At 43.3% G+C, this 19,171-nt stretch overlaps 1 protein-coding gene across 2 annotated transcripts in view; it reads left to right on the top strand.

Annotated features, from left to right (window-relative positions):
- The window catches only part of KDM3B (lysine demethylase 3B), a 134,538-nt gene that overhangs the window by 95,478 nt on the left and 19,889 nt on the right, over nt 1-19,171 (top strand). For both annotated transcript variants that reach the window (XM_074960092.1, XM_074960091.1), the window contains exons 12-15: nt 281-388; nt 987-1,114; nt 4,377-4,656; nt 5,857-6,113. In XM_074960092.1, coding sequence (XP_074816193.1) covers nt 281-388; nt 987-1,114; nt 4,377-4,656; nt 5,857-6,113 — 773 coding nt within the window. The remainder of the gene's footprint in view (nt 1-280; nt 389-986; nt 1,115-4,376; nt 4,657-5,856; nt 6,114-19,171) is intronic.

The raw sequence follows: 19,171 nt of genomic DNA, 5'->3' as shown, positions 1-19,171 counted from the left end.
TGTAGTGCAGATGCTTTCTATAGTTACGGAAGGGGGTTTTCTATCACTGTGGTAGCTAGGTTGATGGAAGCATTCTTTTGTCAACCCAGGTGCGCCTACACCACGGGTTAGGTTAGCATAGCTATGACAAATGCACCCCCTGAGCAGTGTAGTTATGTCTATCTAAATTTTAAGTGTAAATCAGGCCTAACTTGAGCTAACTGTTGCAGTGAAGAAATAAGTACAGTAAGCCTGAGTGACTTTTGCAAGGTAGTAAATGATCTGGTTCTGTCCATTTCAGAGACAGAGGAGATTGGTGATGAGGAGGTTTTCTCATGGTTGAAGTGTGCAAAGGGGCAGTCCCATGAACCGGAGAATCTTATGCCAACACAGATCATCCCTGGAACAGGTAATACTTGAACTCCTTCCTTCTGGTTTCTAGATATCTTCTTCCCTATTTTGGGAAGCAGGAGAGGAGGCAGTGATAGTTTTGTTTTCTAGTTGTCTCCTTATTTGGGAAGGATCAGGGAGGAGGTAATATGGGGGAGGGGGGAAGACATTCTCTTGGAGGAAGGTGTGGAGAAAAAGATGAAAATAGTGCAGATGAGAATGAGTTGCTAATACAAAGTGATAAAACATATCCAGTGTGCTACTCCAAGATTTGCAGATACAAAGCACATGACTCTTGTTTTAATTTTCAGAAGTCTTTTCAAAAGATATGAACCAAATGTAGTTTAATTTATGGGGAAGGTACTAGTGCTCTTGTCCTCTGAAGGAAAATATAAGTATTCAGTGTTATAATGGCATTTCTGACTGGATTTTGAAAGCCAGTCCTATGTGAGCATAGTTATGCAGCACTCTCTGGTTAACACATGTATCTTGATCATGAAGCCTTAAAATTAAGGATTCTTGTGACTAGGCGGAAAAATTGGTCCTGAAGTTCAGTCAAGGCCTCACTTCATAGTTTTTATGAGCATATGTACGAAAACTTGTAACTTTCTTTCTAGCTCTTTACAATATAGGAGACATGGTACATGCAGCCAGAGGCAAATGGGGAATTAAAGCCAACTGTCCATGTATTAACCGGCAGAACAAATCTGTGTTGAGACCTGCTGTCACAAATGGGATGTCACAGGTACGTGAGCTGGGAATCCATGGATAGAATTCCTGTGCTTGACCTTTGTGGACACTGGATATTGCATTCATAGATTTTAAGGCCAAAAGGGAGGGGCCATTAGAACATTTAGTCTGACCTCTGTATAACATGGCGCTTAGAATCTCAGCAGTTTCTGCTGGGTGCCTTAACTCAGTCAGGATTATCACTGAGCATCGCTACTTCTGGCACCCAGAAACTTGTTGAGGTGGGGAGCATGTTATACACAATCTTCGCTAGCTGGATGTCTGTGCTAGGCTTGTTTTTTATTTTGTAGAAATTTTTGTAAAAGACTTATGGTATCTCTGCCAAAACCTTGAAGGAAAGGTACACTGGGGAATATGCCAGCAATGCATTTACTTCATTTCTTATGGCTTTCTGAAATATTATGCTGATTTGACATATGCATAGATTTTGCTCTTTGATAAAATTAGCAGGATGATTATGATGATGGGGGGCGTCAAACATCCACATATAAGCAGTAAAATAACACAGCCGGGCAAAGTTTTGAGAAACAATCCTTGACACTTGAAATGGTTGACTGCTTCTTGGAATAGATCTAGAACACACAAGAAAACGCTATTCTCTACATAATTATAAGTAACACAAATGAGTTAATTCAAGAAGGAGTAGTAGCTTGAGCCACTAATTGATAGTGACCACATTATAATTAGGTAGGTTCAGCATCCTACGAGGAGAAAGGGTATCAAAAAGTGACACTACATTTTAAGAAGGGAGATTTCAATAAATGAGAAAGTTAATCAAAAAGACTGTTTTACTTCCTTTACTTTTAACTTTAGAGGTGGCAGAGATGCTACTTACAAAAATGTCTCAAAAGGCATGTGTACTGATGAACAAAAAGGAAATGAAGAAGCCAAGGGATAAACCATTATGGCTCAATGGTACATTAGAGAGGATATTTGAGCCAAAAAAAATCCTTCAAAATTTGAAAATCTGATCCAAGTGAAATCACTAAATATGAGCATAAATTACATCAGGAAAATGTGAGAGGGGTATTAGAAGTGCCAGACAGTATGAGGATATTGCTGAGAAGCTAAATGATTTCTTCAGTGCTTGGTGTGTGGGGTGGCCCGGGAGTGTCGCAGGTGCTTTGGGGGGGCGGGGGGGCAGCGGCACGCGGCCCAGGACCTCCGCTGGTGCTGGGAGGGGTGGGGATGGTTGGCAGGGCTGGCAGGCTCCCTACCTGGCTCCGCATCTCCCTGGAAGCGGCGACATTCCCCTCCCTCAGCTCCTAGGCGGAGGCATGACCAGGCACCTCTGTGTGCTGCCTTCACCCCAAGCACCGGCTCCGCAGCTCCCAATGGCCAGGAACCGTGGCCATTGAGAGCTGTGGGGGCGGCACCTGCAGGTGGAAGCAACACACAGAGCTGCCTGGCTATGCCTCCGCCTAGGAGCTGAGGGATGTTGCGGCTTCCAGGGAGCCCCCCAAGGTAAGCGCCCTCACCCCATCCTGTGCTTCTGCCCTCTCCCACACCCAAACTCATGCTGCTGCTGGGGGAGGGGAGTGTGGTGGCTCAAGACTGCCCCAGCAGCGGCCGATGTGACTGGCCCAGGGGCTGCCTGAGCTACTCGGGTGACCCTCAGGCCAGGCGCACCAGGCACCGCAGAAGTCACGGAGGTCACAGAAGGTCACGGAATCCGTGACCTCTGTGACAAACTCGCAGCCTTAGTCATGATATAGTAGTCTAACTAGCACAGTTTCTGTAAAGAAAAACTCTCTCTCTAATCTGTTAGAATTCTCGGACTGTTTCAATACAGTTGTGGATAAAGGAGAAGTGGTTGATGTAACTATTTAGACTTTCAAAAGACCTTTGATAAAGTCTCACTCAAGACAGGCAAGGAAAATCATTAATGAGAAATAAGCTACAGTACTGTCATAAGTCAGAGTGGAATTAAATAGTCAATTTTCGTCATGGCAAAAGATTAACATCAGGATGTCACAAGGTTCTGTAATAAGTCCAGTGTTTAATACATTCTTATTAATGATCTGGAAAGGGGAGTGAGTAGTCAGAGAGAAATTTTCTTGTAACAGTTATTTAGATAAGTGAGAGGAGATTGTTAGGAAGTTGAGAGAGACCTAACCACGCTAGGTGAATGGGCAGCATGGTGACAAATGAAGCTCAATGACTGCAAGTTGCAGGGAAAAAATTCAACTACAATGGACCATACAAGGTTTTAAAATGAAATAACTCTGGAGAGGAACCTGGGTATCATTGTAGAGCTCAGTGTGGTCTAATGGGTAAAGCACTGGACTGGGACTTGGGAGTCCTGGGTTCTATTCCTGACTTGGCCACTCGGGATAATGATGCTTCCCTTTGAAAAGTGATTTGAGATCTACTGGTGAAAAATAGTGTAAGAGATAGGCATTTATTAATATTTACTATTTGCTTAATGAAAACCCCCACTCAGTGTGCAGCTGCAGGAGCGGAATGGGATTGAGAATAGTATAGAAAGTCATATAAGGTCTTTGTTTAAATCAGTGGATGCTGGATTAGGTGAAGTGTGGTCTGATAAGTCTGGCATTTCATATGTGCCTATGTTTTATTGCCAGTATGAAATATTTATTCAGATTTCTAAAATGTGACACTGGGCACCTACCCTGAGGTGCCTATCCCATAAAATAAAAACACAAAGTAATTCCAAAAGACTGCTCATAAATATATCCTCATGTGCTAGTGTAGCACTTAAAGACCCCAGTTAGGTATCGGAACCCCATTGTGGGGAGGTGAGAAGGGCAAAGTAACATTGAAACAATCTCAATATTTATTGGGATTGGGGCTCCACTGTGCTAGGTGATAGAGATGGATACATACAGTCCTGCCCCAGATTAACAGTATAAAATAGCATACTGAGAGCTGGAGCAGTGGACACAATAAAAATTTGTACATTACATTACATTCATTTCCAAAAATTCACTATTTTAAAATGCATTCATAAAAGTACAGATCTGATTGGTCACTGAACATTCAAATCATGAAGGCCTTTAAGCCATTTCCAGGATCTTCGTGGCTTTGGAGTTAGAAAATCAATCTCAACGTTCTTTTAAGACAAAACATATTAAGCCTTCTACCAGCCTCACAGCCCACCCTAGTGATAGACTATCACTGTCATATTGTTGTTGTCTGGTTAACTCCCCCCCCGCCGCCCCCCCCGTCCATCAAAAATGTAATTTTCTCCCCAGAGTCAGCGTTTGACTGCAGCACATGTAATCTTTTGTTTTTAGCTTCCCAGTATAAATCCTGGTGCATCAGCCTCTGGAAGTGAGGGCACCTTCTCCAGTGGGGCAGGAGCAGCAGGATTGGGGCAACTAGAAATGGACACTGATCCTAAACCTGAGGCCACAGATGGAAGAACTGAGGATTCTGCAAAAACAGAGACCTCGCCAACCAGCAACCCCACTGAAACAAAATCTAGCAGGCCACTGTGTCCAGAAACATCCCCCTCATCAGCCTTGCACTGGCTTGCAGATTTAGCAACACAAAAAGCAAAAGAAGAAACAAAAGGTGAGGCAAAGATCTCCCCCTTAATGTTTGGAAGCAAAGGAGTGCTGCTTGGTTACCATCCTTGGAGGGAGTCCTTAGTGCTTAGGGAAGACCAGCATCATTCGTCTGCACTTGCCTCTTTGGATCTTTTTTCTTTAAGTAGGGGTTAACCACGTAGAAACCTCCTGAAAGAGATGGAGAAATAACATACATGCAGGAGCTGGAGGGATATGGGAGCGGGGGAGGGAGGCTGGAGGGGTGGGCATATTTATCAGGTACCCATTTTGTTATGTATGCTGTCTTTTCCGTGAGAGTATGTAGAAATGATCTCCTGATGTAAAGTCTGACTAACATTCCCTTCAGATAAGAATTAGTTACTTTGTGGAAACTGGTGCTAAAATTAATTTTGGTGTTTGGCTTGCATCCGATGAAGTGAGCTGTAGCTCCAGAAAGCTTATTTATGCTCAAATAAATGTGTTAGTCTCTAAGGTGCCACTTCTTAATATAAAAAGTGCATTTCCTAAGCACCTAGAGGCTGAAGGTATGCTTAAGGAACTGTCAAGACTATGACCTATTCACAAAGGCAGCATTACATTCAAGACAGGTTGGGCTAGCTCTTGTATATTGTACCTACCTAGAAGTATGGGAATTATAGCACACAATTTTGTATTTTGTTCATGGTTATCAGTGATAGGCATTTTTTAACAATCCCAGAAAATCTCTTCTGTTTTCACTTTTCAATTTTATGTTCACAAATGTTTCCCTAGTTTTCTAGGTCAAATCAACAGTAGCGTTCTCTCTACTGCATTTAAAATCCTGCAAAAGGGTTCTGTATTCATTCTGAAGAATCCAAAACTAATTTGGAAGGCAAAAGGGTCAGTTCATGAGCGTCTGATTCAAACACGAGTGCAGTTCCTTGTAAATTAAATACTTCGGGTCCAAATCATCTACTGGACCCTCCAAATTCTTAACCCACCATGATGTATTAAAGCTGTTGGTGAGGCATAACTGAAACAGGATGCTTACGTTTGCCTCATCCAATATTGTACAATATCATTCTTGAGCCTTAACATCCAGGTAAACTGTACTGTGGTTTGTCACGGGATTATAGCCATGTTATATTGAAGGATAATACTTGGACAGTCATCTTCACAGAACTTTCTCTTTTGTGGATCTTTAATGATGTTTGTCTCACCCAGTTGTGATTTTTCTTCCTTACAGAAGCTGGATCCCTGAGATCAGTGCTCAATAAAGAATCCCATTCGCCCTTTGGATTGGATTCTTTCAACTCCAGTACAAAAGTTTCTCCATTAACCCCAAAACTGTTTAATAGTCTCTTGTTGGGCCCAGTTGCATCTAGTAACAAAGCTGAAGGCTCCAGTCTCAGAGATCTGCTACACTCTGGGCCAGGAAAGCTGCCCCAGGTCCCACTAGATACGGGAATCCCTTTTCCTCCAGTCTTTTCTGCAGCTTCCACGGTGAGTAATATTGTCTTTCCTGCCTTTCTTCCTGCAAAGGGAACTGTTCTAAGGGGAATTCCTTAGGGTCTGTCAGTTTTATCTACATTTCAACAGAATTCTTTTGGGACACATTGGTAGAAACAAAAGCATTATTTTTCAAAAGAGCTGTAAGATTTAACACAGTTGTTAGTTTTATGGGGCTTCATCTGGTGCAGTCATGGAGAAATGCTCTGAGGGAGGAGTCAGTCAGTTAGGTACTGCTTCCCCATAAAAGCCTGATTTAGAAGCAGTCTTTTCTCAGAGGTCCTGCTTTATTTAAGTCCATTTTATCTCTGGTGTTGGTTGAGGGGATCAAGCTATGGGACAAACTTCTAGAGGTGATTAGGTAATCTAGAGTCTGGGTGTCATGAGAAACAGTGCAAAACTTTCCTCCTTTAAAAATGCCTTTCTGTCCTAAGAATGACACACTACATTGACACACACCCTTCTACCAAAAAAAAAAAACAACCCCAACCAACCTCTACCCCAAAAAATTAATGAAGAAAACTTAAACAATCAAAACCAAAAACGCTACCCCAACTGGACTTTTTACCCCAAAAAGAAAAGCCAGAGGTTCCATGAAATCTAGGGACTGTTGATTTTTATGTGGAAGGTACTCAAATTATGCTGATGGCAGGTGGCAGACAGATAATGCAACTGAGGAACAAGGAGATAGTGCCTGTCTAATATTTATAGCAGGATACTTGAACTTTTGCAGTTAGGGAAGATGGGGTCTTGACAACTTAAGTTGTTTGCCTTTGGTGGAGAGAAGAATGGAATGTGTTAAAAGGGAGAGGCGTTCATTGTCACAGAAAACCAAGGCCAGTAGTTGTGAATAGAATTTTAAAAGGCTCTGAAAATATTATGACACTAAGAATATATGTAGTTCTGCCGACTAAGACGATACAGGTGATCATCACATGCGTCAAAGCAAAGGGATTGCTTCAAGGGTCAGGAAGGAATGTCCTATACTCGCCCCGTTTTCCTTAACCACATACTGTCCCTAACAACACTGTGACGAGGTGCATTATGGTTTCTTCATATTCCTCAGAGAATTGGCAATTTTCACTGCTGCTCTTCAAATGCACACATAGGGCACAGTTAAGGTTGTTTAAGTGCCTGGTGGTGATGCCATGCAGCATCCATATGATTAAGACAGTGGTTCTCAACCTTTTCCATACAGGTATTGAGCCAAGCCCCACTGACACTTAGCAATAAGGGGCACAAAATTCTGCTCCTGAAGAGAAGCATTCAGAGCAAGCCAGTGCTGGTCAGTGAAATATTCACAAGAGCAGAGCTAAATGCATCAAGAAAAATCTATTGTTGCTTCTCTGAGCTCAAACACTCAATTAAAAACTTTGTGAGATGAAAGCCAATGAAGTTCAGCATGGAGTAGGAATGGCCAATGTCAAGTACTCATTTCTTTAAGTAAGATATCAAAGAGGCCTGTACTAGGCTTTCCTTTATTAAAATTCACAACTTTTACAGTTTCACTTACCATCTGCCTTGCCTCAAAAACTTCCCAGTGAATTGAACAGCGAGTCCAAATGGCTTGGAGTGCAGTCAGCAAGATTCTAGTAACAAGGTTACAGTTTTTTGTTGTAGTTTGAGCACTATTAATCCAAATACACACATCCTTGCCAATCCAACCCTTCTGGAAGGACTGATTGTTGCAAAGCTTCAAAGACATTTTTTCTCCCAAAGCATGTGCTCTCAGTCCACTGTAAAGCAGGCAGTTCTCATCTATGGCTTGTTCCCGCTAAGACTGTATATATGATAGCTAGGGGAAAACACTCATGTAGTTTCATACAGTTGTATTGAGAAATATTGGCCCTGAAAAGTATAAACAGCTGTTCCTGAACATCTGCAGCCATGCCATGATTTTGTCAATTGACTGCATAATTGGAGGGGGAAATAGCTTTGGATTGACTGGCAATAGCAGATCCCAGTATAATACTGATATTCAAGACATAGGGTGTAATCATTGTTTTCCCAGTTATGAGGGTTGGCTGCTTTCAGTACTCACTGTGACACAAAGTATGATGTTTGAAGGGCTTCCTGTTCTGCAACGTGCTTGCATCTCTCCCAGCTTGGTGTAATCTGCAGATTTTTATAAGCATACTCTCCATTAATGAAAATACTGAATACTACTAGACCCAGGACTGACCCCAATATGGGACTCCACATGATGTGCCCTCCCAATTTGACAACGAACAATCGATAAATCCTCTGAGTGCTGTCTTTCAACCAGTTGTGCACCCACCTTGTAGTAATTTAATCTAGACCACACACATCCCTAGTTTGCTCACAAGAATGTCATGATGGAGTATGTCAGAAGCAATACTAAAATCAAGACTTATCACATCTACCCCTCCCCCCACTCCCATCCACTAGGCCAGTAACCCTGTCAAAGACGACAATTGTGTCAAACGTGGTTTTCGGGGGGTTCCCCTTGACAAATTCATGCTGGCTATTGCTTACTACCATATTATCTTCTAGGTGTTTAAGAATTGTATAATTTATTCCAGTTTCTTTCCAGGTATAGAAGTTGAGCTGACTGGCCTATAATTCGCTGGGTTTTCTTTGTTCCCCTTTTCAAAGATACATACTCTGTTTGCCCTTCTCCAGTCCTCTGGGGCCATACCAATCCTCCATAAGTTTTCAGATAATTGCTAGTGGTTCTGAGATTCTTTCAGCTAGTTCCTTAAGTATCCTAGATGAAATTTATCACGCCCTGCCGATTTTTATTTATCTAAATATGCTTTAATTAAGTAGTCTTTAACCCATTCTTTCCCTATTTTGGCTTATCTTCCTTCTTGTTAATATTGTGTTGAGTATCTGTTCACAATTAACTGTTTTAGTGAGGACTGAAGCAAACCAGCTTTAAACACTTCTTGAAGTCATCAACTATTAGCTCGCCGCCTTCATCTTTCTCTTGTTCCTAACGTATTTACAGAACCTCTTTTTGTTGTGTTTTCTGTCCCTGGCTAGGTGTAACTCATTTTGTGTCTTAGCCTCTCTGATTTTGTGGTTACATGCTTCTGCAATGGGTAGTGTTTTTTTAAAAGCTATTTTGGGAGTAATGGTCTTTCTTTTATTTTAATAATTGAAATTTTCAGTTACTCCTGTTCGAAATGTCTGCCCCCTCTCACTGTTGTCAATGGGACTGAAGCCAGTGGGTACCATCGGGGAAGATGATCGGGCCCCCTATGCTGTGAAAAGCTGGAGACACTCCATCCCATTGAGAACAATGAGAGAGACAAAATGTACCTTTCTCAAAATGGCCACCAACTGGGAGGGCACTTGTGGCTTTAGTCCCATTAACAATAGGAGATGTTCACCATTTCGAAAGAAGGGAGGAGTTCTTGGAATTCTCTGAAGTAGAACATTGCATTCTTCGGCTTCTGCTTAAGGAGAAAGTTTCCGTTATGAAGAACAACAGAAAGAATCACCATTAATTCTGTGGGGGGAAAAGTGAACTCAGGCTGCACTATAGTGAAATGAGTAACTTTTTGGGAAGTTTGAAGAGTTTGTGGTGATCTTATTGAGATTAGGAGCTGAAAAATCTGTCACTATGCAAAATTTATTAAAAGGCCTACTTTTAATTTTAATTCCTAATCTAATTAACAAATTTACTTATACATTCTCAGAAAATTCATTGTTACTCAAGGTAATTTTGGGGACTCTATGCTATATTTCTCATACATAAGATTAGATCATAGTCATAGAAATGTAGGACTGAAAGGGACCTCGATAAGTCATCTAGTCCAGCCTCCTGAATTGAGTATTATCTATTTTTAAAAACTCCAGTGACAGAGACTCCATGACCTCCTTAGGTAATTTGTTCCAGTGCTTAACTACCCTTACAGTTTGGAAGTGTTTCCTAATGTCTAAACTAAATCTCCCTTGTTGCAATTTAAACCCATTACTACTTGTCCAGTTCTCAGTGGATAAGGAGAACAGTTTACCACCCTTCTCTTTCTAACAACCTTTTACATACTTGAAGATTGTTATAATGTCTCCCCTTAGTCTTTGCTTCCCCAAACTAAACAAACCCAATTTTTTCAGTCTTTCCTCATAAGTCATGTTTTCTAGACCTTTGATCATTTTTGTTGCTCTCCTCTGAACTTTCTCCAGTTTGTCCACATCTTCCTGAAGTGTGGTCGCCCAGAATTGGACACAGTACTCTAGGTGAGGCCTTATTAGTGCTGAGTAGAGTGGAAGAATTATTTCTTGTCTTGCTTACAACACTCCTGCTACTACATCCCAGAATGATGTTCGCTTTTTTTGCAACAGTAACTAAGAGCATAAGAATGGCCATAATGGGTCAGACCAATGGGCCATCTAGCTCAGTATCCTGTCTTCTGACAGCAGTCAGTTTCCAGAAGCTTCAAAGGGAATGAACAGAACACAGGAATTGTCAAGTGATCCATCCCCTGTCATCCACTCCCAGCTTCTGGCAGTCACAGGCTAGGGACACGTGGAGCGTGGGTTTGTGTCCCTGACCATCTTGCCTCATAGCCGTTGATGGATCTATCCTACATGAATTTATCTAATTCTTTTTTTAACCCAATTATACTTTTGGCCTTCACAACATCCTCTGGCAATGAGTTCCGCAGATTGACTGACTGTGAATTGGGATTGTTTTCCAATGTGCATTACTTTGGACTTACCAACACTGAATGTCATCTACCATTTTGTTGCCCTGTCACCCAGTTTAATGAGATCCCTTTGTAACTGTTTGCAATTAGCTTTGGACTTTACTATGTGGGGTAGTTTAGTATCATCTGCTAACTTTGCCACCTCCATTGTTCATCACCTTTTCCACATCGTTTATGAATATGTTGAACAGCATAGGTCCGAGTACAGATCTTTGTGAGACCCTGCTATTTACCTCTTTCCATTGTGAAAACTCACCATTTATTCCTACCCCTTGTTTCCTATCTTTTAAACAGTTACTGATCCATGAGAGGACCATCCCTCTCATCCTATGACTGCTCACTTTGCTTAAGAGCCTTTGGTGAGGAACCTTGTCAAAGTCTTTCTGAAAGTCCACATACACTATATGACTGGATCAACCTTGTCCACATGCTTGTTGACTCCTGCAAAGAATTTTAATAGATTGGTGAGACATGATTTCCCTTTACAAGATCTGTGTGAACTCTTCCCCAACAAACTGTAGCATTTGTGTATCTGTTCATTCTGTTGTTTACTATATTTTTAACCAGTTTGCCTGGTACTGAAGTTGTTTGTTGTAGAAGAAAGAGAGCCCGCGCCATGAGGCCTGGTATGAGGCCTGAACTAAAGTAGTAGTTGGGCCCTGATGATATAAAGTAAAGTTAGCTGAAGTCAGGCCCAGTTACATAACATGCCTGCTTGCAAGTTTACAGAACCTGGCAAGAACAGGGCTGGTATTGCAAAACCATAAACATTCCTAAGAAGTGCTAGGCACAGGACACTCATGTAAACACATTCCAGAAGAGTGGTACCAGGACATTTTAATACCAAGTATGGTATGAACACACTCCCCGAAGACCACAGGGACATACTGACCCCTCCTAAAGATAAGGTCAGGATGACCGTGTAATGGATAGAGATGTTCTGATAGAACCAACGTGTATAAGATAAAAGGTGGAACTAGCCACGTCAGAGGGACAATACATAACTTGTTTGTATCAGTGTATAAAGAAGGGTTTCAGACGGGGTGTCTTTGCCCAGCTGAGGGGGGAATGGAAAGTCCTGCCATTTGCTGAGCTGTGTCTACGGCATACATGTGCTGGTGCTAGTGTAACTGTAGACATTGATCTGGGGAGCTTGGACTGTGCTTCGTCAACAATAAACCTGGCCAAGTGCCTTTGTTATGGAACCAAGTCTGTGGTCTTTTTGGACAGTTCAGTTGGAGTCTGCTGTACAGGCTATCTGATCAGAGCCAATGCAGCATGCAGAGAGCACACACGCAGCCAACAACTGACTACACTTACCAGCCTTTAATTGCCAGGATCACCTCCTGGAGCCTTTTTTAAAAATCAGCTTTACGTTAGCTTCTTCCGGTCATCTGAAGCTGATTTAAGCTATAGGTTACATACCATAGTTAGTAGTTGTGCGATTTCATATCTGAGTTCCTTCAGAACTATTGGGTGAATACCATCTGGTCCTCGTGACTTATTACTGTTTAATTTTATCAGTTTGTTTCAAATCCACCTCTACTGATGCCTCAATCTTGGACAGTCACTCAGATTTGTCACCTTAAAACAATGGCTCAGGTGTGGGGAATCTGTCACATCTTCTGTAGTGAAGACAGATGCAAATAATTCCTTTAGCTTCTCTGCAGCAGCTTTGTCTTCCCTGAGTACTCCTTTATAACTTTGATTGTCCAGTGGCCCCATTAATTTTTGGTAGGCTTCCTGCTTCTGGTGTACTTTAAATTTTTTTTTTTTTTGGTTAGTTTGTCTCTCTTTTGTGAGTTGCTCTTCAAATTCTTTTTTGGCCTGCTTAATTATATTTATATTTGACTTGCCAGGGTTTATATTCCTTCTGTTTTCTTCAGTAGGGTATGATTTGCAATTTTTAAAGGATGCCTTTTTGCCTCTAACCATCCCTTGTACTTTTCTGTGTAGTGATGGCAGCATTTTTTTGGTCCTCTTACTTTTTTATTATTACTTTATTATTATTTATTATTTACTATTATTGTTAGGGGTATACATTTGGTTGAAGCCTTTTGTAGTGTTCTTTAATAGTTTCTATGCAGCCTGCAGGTATCTCACTTTTGTGACTGTTCCTTTTAATTTCCATTTAACTAGTTTCCTCATTGTTTTAAAGTAAAATGCCAGTGGGTTTCTTTGGCGTTTTCCCCTCTGCAAGAATGTTAAATTTAATTACAGTAGGGTCACTATAACTGAGAGGTTCAGCTATATTTACCTCTTGGACCAGATTCTGTGCTCCACTTAAGACTAAATCAAGAATTGCCTCTCCTCTTGTGAGTTCCAGGACTAGCTCTCCAAGAAGCAGTCATTCACCGTGTCTAGAAATTTTATCTCTGCATCCCACTCTCTGACCTAGTCAATATGAGGATAGTTGAAATCCCTCATTATTAGGTTTTCTGTTTTTTGTAGCCTGTTTAACCTCACTGAGCATTTCACAATCACCACCACCATACTGCTTAGGTGGTCAGTAGTATATTCCTACTACTACACACTTATTATTCGATCATGGAATGTTTATCCATAGAGATTCCATGGAGCAGTTTGATTCATGCAAGATTTTTACTTTGACTCTCTGCTTTTTCACAGATAGTGCCATTCCCCCACCGGCACGACCTATGCTGTCATTGCAATATATTTTATACGCTGGTATTACCGTGTCCCTCTGATTATCCTGATTCCATCAAGTTTTTGTGATACCTATCATACCAATATACTCATTTTGATACCAGGCACTTGAGTTCATCCATCTTAGTATCTTATAGTATGTATACAAACAGTTATGAAATTTGTCAATATTTCGTTGTCTGCCTTACGTGATGTAATTGAATGAGACTCTTTTTTGTTTGACTGTTTCTCTTCAGTTCCCGTCTACACTTTATCAACTTCTATCCTATCATCTTTTAAAGGGACACTATATCCTATTATAAATCCACCTCTGAGGGATGTCTCTGTCCGAACCGTGTGCTCCTCCACACCTGTTGGCTTTCGCCAACCCCTCAGTTTTGAAACTCCTGTATTACCTTTTAAATTTTACATGACAGCAGTCTGGGTCTGTTTTGGTTTAGATGAAGCCCATTCTTCCTGTATAGACTTCTCCTTTCCCAAAATGTTCCCTAGTTCCAAATAAGCCTAAATCCCTCCTCCCAACACCATAGTCTCATCCACACATTGAGAACCTGAAGTTCTACCTGTCTAACTGGCCCTCCTCATGGAACTGGAAGCATTTCAGAGAATGCTGCCATGAAGGTCCTGGACTTGAATCTCTTACCTAGCAGCCTAAATTTGGTCTCCAGGACCTCTCTCCTACCTTTCCCTATGTCATTGGTACCTACCTGCACCACAACTACCAGCTTCTCCCCAGCACTGCACGTGTGTCTATTCAGATGTCTCAAGAGGTACACAACTTTTGCACCCGTCAAGCAATTAACCATGCGGTTCTCCCAGTCATCTCAAACCCAACTATCTATATTTTTAATAGTCAAATCCCCCATTACTATTTCTTGTCTTTCCTAATGACTGTGGTCCTCTCCCCAGGAGGGGTATCCTCAGTGCGAAAGGGATACCATGACATCTGCTAGAAGGAGGGTTCTCAACGATGGGATCATTTCCCATTACATTGTTGACTCATATTCACTTTGTGATCTACTATAACCCTCAATCCTTTTCTGTAGTAGTCCTTTCAAGGCAGTCATTTTCCATTTTGTATTTGTGCAATTGATTGTTCCTTCCTAAGTGTAGTACTTTGCTTTTGTCCTAACTGAAGGACATTTGTCATCCTATTTATTTCAGACCACTTCTCCATTCAAGATCATTTTGAATTCTAATGTTGAATCTCTGCTTTAAGTGCAAAACTTAATCAAGTTAAAACATAGTATGTTCAGCCATTGATACATGTTATTGTAATGCATACAGGGACAATTTGGGGGACAAATTAAGGTTGAATAGCCCCTCTTCTGGAAAGATTCATTTTAAAGCCAGAAAGGGAAGAATGATCTAGTCGGACCTGCATAACACAAGCCATTAAAATCTTACTCGGTTGTTTCTTCATCAACTCTAAACTTCTTTTTGAGCAATAACATATCTTTTAGTGTGATCTCCAGGTTTGATTTAAAGACTTCAGCTGATGGAGAATCCACAGTGTCCATCACCTTAAATTGTTCCAGTGGCTACTTTTTCAGTTTTTAAGGTCAGGCTTGACAAAGCCCTGGCTGGGATGATTTAGCTGGGGATTGGTCCTGCTTTGAGCAGGGGGTTGTACGAGATGACCTCCTGAGGTCCCTTCCAACCCTGATATTCTATGATTCTTTAAAATGTGTGCCTTTATTTCTAAAGTCTAAATTTGTCTAGCTTCAGCTTCCAATTTATGTGTTGTCTGCTAGATTAAAGAACCATTTGCTATCAGAAATGTCTTCTCTATTAAGGTGCTTGTATACCATGATCAACTGACCTCTTAACCTTCCCTTCGATAGACTAAATAGATTGAGCCTAAGTCTCCCACTATAAGACATGTTTTCCAGACCTCAGATCATTCTTTTAGCTCTATTTTGAACCTTCATCCAAATTTTCAAAGTCCTTTTTGAAGTGTGAACATCACAACTGGACACAGTATTCAAGTAATGGTCTCACTGATGCTGTATTTGGAAATAATACTCCTGTGGGAATTCTGGGCCAAAAAATTAAATTCTTTAAATACTTACTTTTTAATTTAAGTATTTTAAAACTCTGCATATTTAATTCGTCAGAATAACACAATATAATCACACCAGTTTCAATTATTTTTGGTAATTTATTTCAAAATACCTGTCAGCAAGTACGTCTGTAATAACATAGACAACAAAAAAAGATTCAGGAAATATTTTTTGATAAATAGATTCCTTACTAGGCATATTAATAGAGAACTCTGAGTAATAATTGATTTAACCTACAATAAACTATAGAACCATATTTCCCAAACCCCTCAGAAGCCGTACAAAGGTGTCTGGGTAATGGAGGAGCTAAGGGAGAGGGAAGTAAATTGCTGGGAAGGAGCCTGGGTATGAACTTGGAGGGTTGTTGGGTATGGGTGGGAAAAGTATGGAACAGGTTTTTTATTTTTTGGTTTTTTTTGGGGGGGGGGGGGGGGGCTGGGGATGGATTGTTAGGGAGCTTCCCCCAGGCAGACCCTGGCGGACCTCTAGCCTCTCCAATTCAGTCAGGCACATCTGCCCCTGTCCCCATGTGTTCCTGCATCCCCATGTGTTCTTGCACCCACAGTCCACATGTCCCTCCATCCCACCTCAGACACCCATTTCCCCCATCCCCATGTGATCCTGCACCCCCTCCCCGTCCCTATGTGGCTGTATAACCCCTCCCCCGTCCCCATGTGTGTCTGCCCCCACCCAGCCACTCCCCTATCCCTGTACCCTCTCCACCTGTCCCCCATGTGTGTCTGTGCCCCCCCCAGCCATTTCCCTGTCCCTGTGCAGCTCTGCACCCTGTCCCCCATCACCATGTGGCCCTGTGCCTTCACTCCTGTTCGGCCCCTGTTCCAGTCTGTTCTCCCTCACTAGCCCTTATGATCCCCTGGCTCCTGACCTGACCCGCTGCAAAGAAGGCAGGCATCTTTCTCTTCCCTCGCTGGCTGGGAGCTGCTGCTTTGTTCTGTTGCCACAGCACCCCCTCATGGGCAAAAGGGGGAACTGCAGCAACATTTAGGCAGAAGCATTTTTCTGCGCAAAAAAATAAAAATATGCAGGGCTTATTAATTATGCATGCACGCAGTAGTACAGAATTCCCCCAGGTGTATAATACTACCTCCCTACTCCTACTTGTTATTTCCCTGCTTATACATCAGAGGATCACATTTGGCCTCTTAGCTGGGAAGTGAGGGGAAGCATGAACAACAAAAGCAAGAAATCTAAGTTACACTTTGTGTGTTTAATTTTTTTTAAATGTTACAATGAAATACAGGAGAATACTAACCTTTTGAGTGATTGCACAAGTCTATTCCAATTTAGATGTGTGAGTGCCCCGAGCACAGCTGTTTGAGATTTTTCCCCTAGTGGTATCTGTAGGCTTGGCACTGGCACCCCCTGGTGTCGCGCGCTCATAGCGCCGGTATAAGGGGCTCCTGCCGAGCCCACGCTCCTCAGTTCCTTCTTATCACCTATGCGGCTGTCGGAACTTCCCCCCCTCTTGCCTTTAAAGTGCTTTTAGTGGTTTCCACTGTTCCTTCATTGTAAATAGTTTCATAGTGTAGTAGTTTAGTTTAGGACTGTGATTCCTCTCCGTACTCGGAGAGGTGGTCTGTCCCTCCCTGGGTGCCGGGGTTTAAACCGTGCTCTGTGCGGCAAGCCTATGCCTACTAGTGACCCTCACTTGAGTTGTCTCAAGTGTTTGGGAGAGGGTCATAGAAAAGAGCGCTGCAACATCTGCTGGGAATTTAAGCCCCATACGCAGAAGGACACAGCAACGAGGCTGAAAGTCCTACTTACGGAGATGGCACTGAGACCTGCCTCAGCACTGAGTACTTGGGCATGAGTGCAAAGTGCGCTGCCAGCAGCTAGGGGCTCTCAGCACTGGTCCTCCTCAACAGTGTCAAAGAAGAAGCAGCGCCAGGGCAACCAGGAGAAGACTCGCTCGCCAGCACTGAAGGCAGACAAGCGAGCACAGTGGGATAGAGCAAGACCCATGCCGGGCTGTTCTCCCTCCTTGGCACTGCGACAACAGCTGGCAGAGACACCAACGCAGGCACCACAGACCCCAGAAGCGCTTGACTAACCGACGGGTCAGCACCCGGCGAACCAGTTTGTAATGCCATTGACCCCAGAAGCCTACTCCACTGTGAAGGAGCTAATGACTCTGTCAGTGCCGAGTCCTGCCGGGACACAGGAAGCGGCACCAGCGGTGCCACTCAGTGGCACCGAGGCATTGACTGCCTTTAAGCCGATTTCAAGACCAGCCTCTAGGAGAAACCCACCCCCCTTCATTGCCTCACCAGAAATGTCTCCATGGCACCGATCGCTGGCACCAGGAGGATCGGCCCCACTGTGGTCACCTGGGTTGTTGTCTGCGGCGGCCTCTTCATCGAGCTCTGACTCGGGATTAGATTATTCGAGACATTGCCACAGAAGGGAAGCTCCACGCCAGTCCCCACAGGCAACGCTGCCGTTGGGAGCGCCAGGAGCAGGAATGACCCAAGGGACCTGGCCTGTGGGCCTGTGGGGTCCAGTGCACCTGCAGTGGCCTTTTTGGAACCCATGGAGTTTTCCCCCAGGCCAAGGAATTGGCTTACACTGCTCCTACTCAGTGTGCTCAGACTGTAGCGGCACCAGTGGTGCACAGAGGTACTCCAGAGCCAACCCCCCGGACCAGTGCAGGAGCAGATCCCAGCACCATTGCCGGCACCAATACCAGTACCCAAGTCTGTGAACCTAGGGAAGACACAGCAGGGCACGCTATGGCAGCGCACACCTCTTCCTCAACATTTCCAGAGGACAAGCTCCTGCTCAGAATCTTTCCTACCGCAGGATGATTTAAGGGCCCACCAAGACTTGTTAAGGAGGGTGGCCTCTAATCTTGGATTGTAGGCAGAGGTCATCAAGGAAACTTCAGACAGGTTCCTGGATCTTCTGTCAGCTGCAGCCCCTGCTAAGGTGACCCTGCCCCTACACAATGCCCTTTTGGGACCAATTAAGGCCATTTGGCAGACTCCTGCCTCTATTCCACCCCCAGCAAAGAGGACAGAAAGGAAGTAGTTTGTGCCTGCCAAGGGCTGTGAGTTTGTTCTCTCATCCTCCTCCCTGGTCCCTCGTGATGGCAGCTGCCAAGGTCAGATGGGGTCTACTCCCGAGCCAAAGGAACCTAAGAAAATGGATCGTCTGGGGAAAAATTCGTATTCCATTGGGGGGCTCCAGTTGAGGATGACTAACCAGCAAGTGCTGCTGGATTGCCATGACAATAATATATGGGAGGCAATGAACAAATACAGAGACAGACTTCCCCAGGCTAGTGAGCAGGAGTACGCTACACTTGTGGATGAGGGCAAAACAGTAGCCAGAGCCTCCTTGCGGAGACCTTGACGCTGCAGACTCGATGGCTAGATCTATGGCCACGGCTGGGATTGTGTATAGGAGCTCGTGGTTACAGGTGGCAGGGTTCCCCCAAGAAGTCCAGCAGGCAATGCAAGATCTGCCATTTGAGGGACCTTTGCTTTTTTCGGAGCAGACAGACATCAGGTTCCACAGGGTTAAAGACACCAAGGCAACATTGAAGTCCCTGGGCTTGAAGTCTCAGTCGCAGCCTAGGAGACAATATAGGCCGCAGCAATATGGCCGTTTTTACCCGCACCAGAAT

Source organism: Natator depressus, chromosome 8, assembly GCF_965152275.1.
Source record: "Natator depressus isolate rNatDep1 chromosome 8, rNatDep2.hap1, whole genome shotgun sequence".
Classification (NCBI taxonomy): Eukaryota; Metazoa; Chordata; order Testudines; family Cheloniidae; genus Natator; species Natator depressus.
Note: the sequence above shows the minus strand (reverse complement) of the source record. Positions and strands in the feature narration are given on the sequence as shown.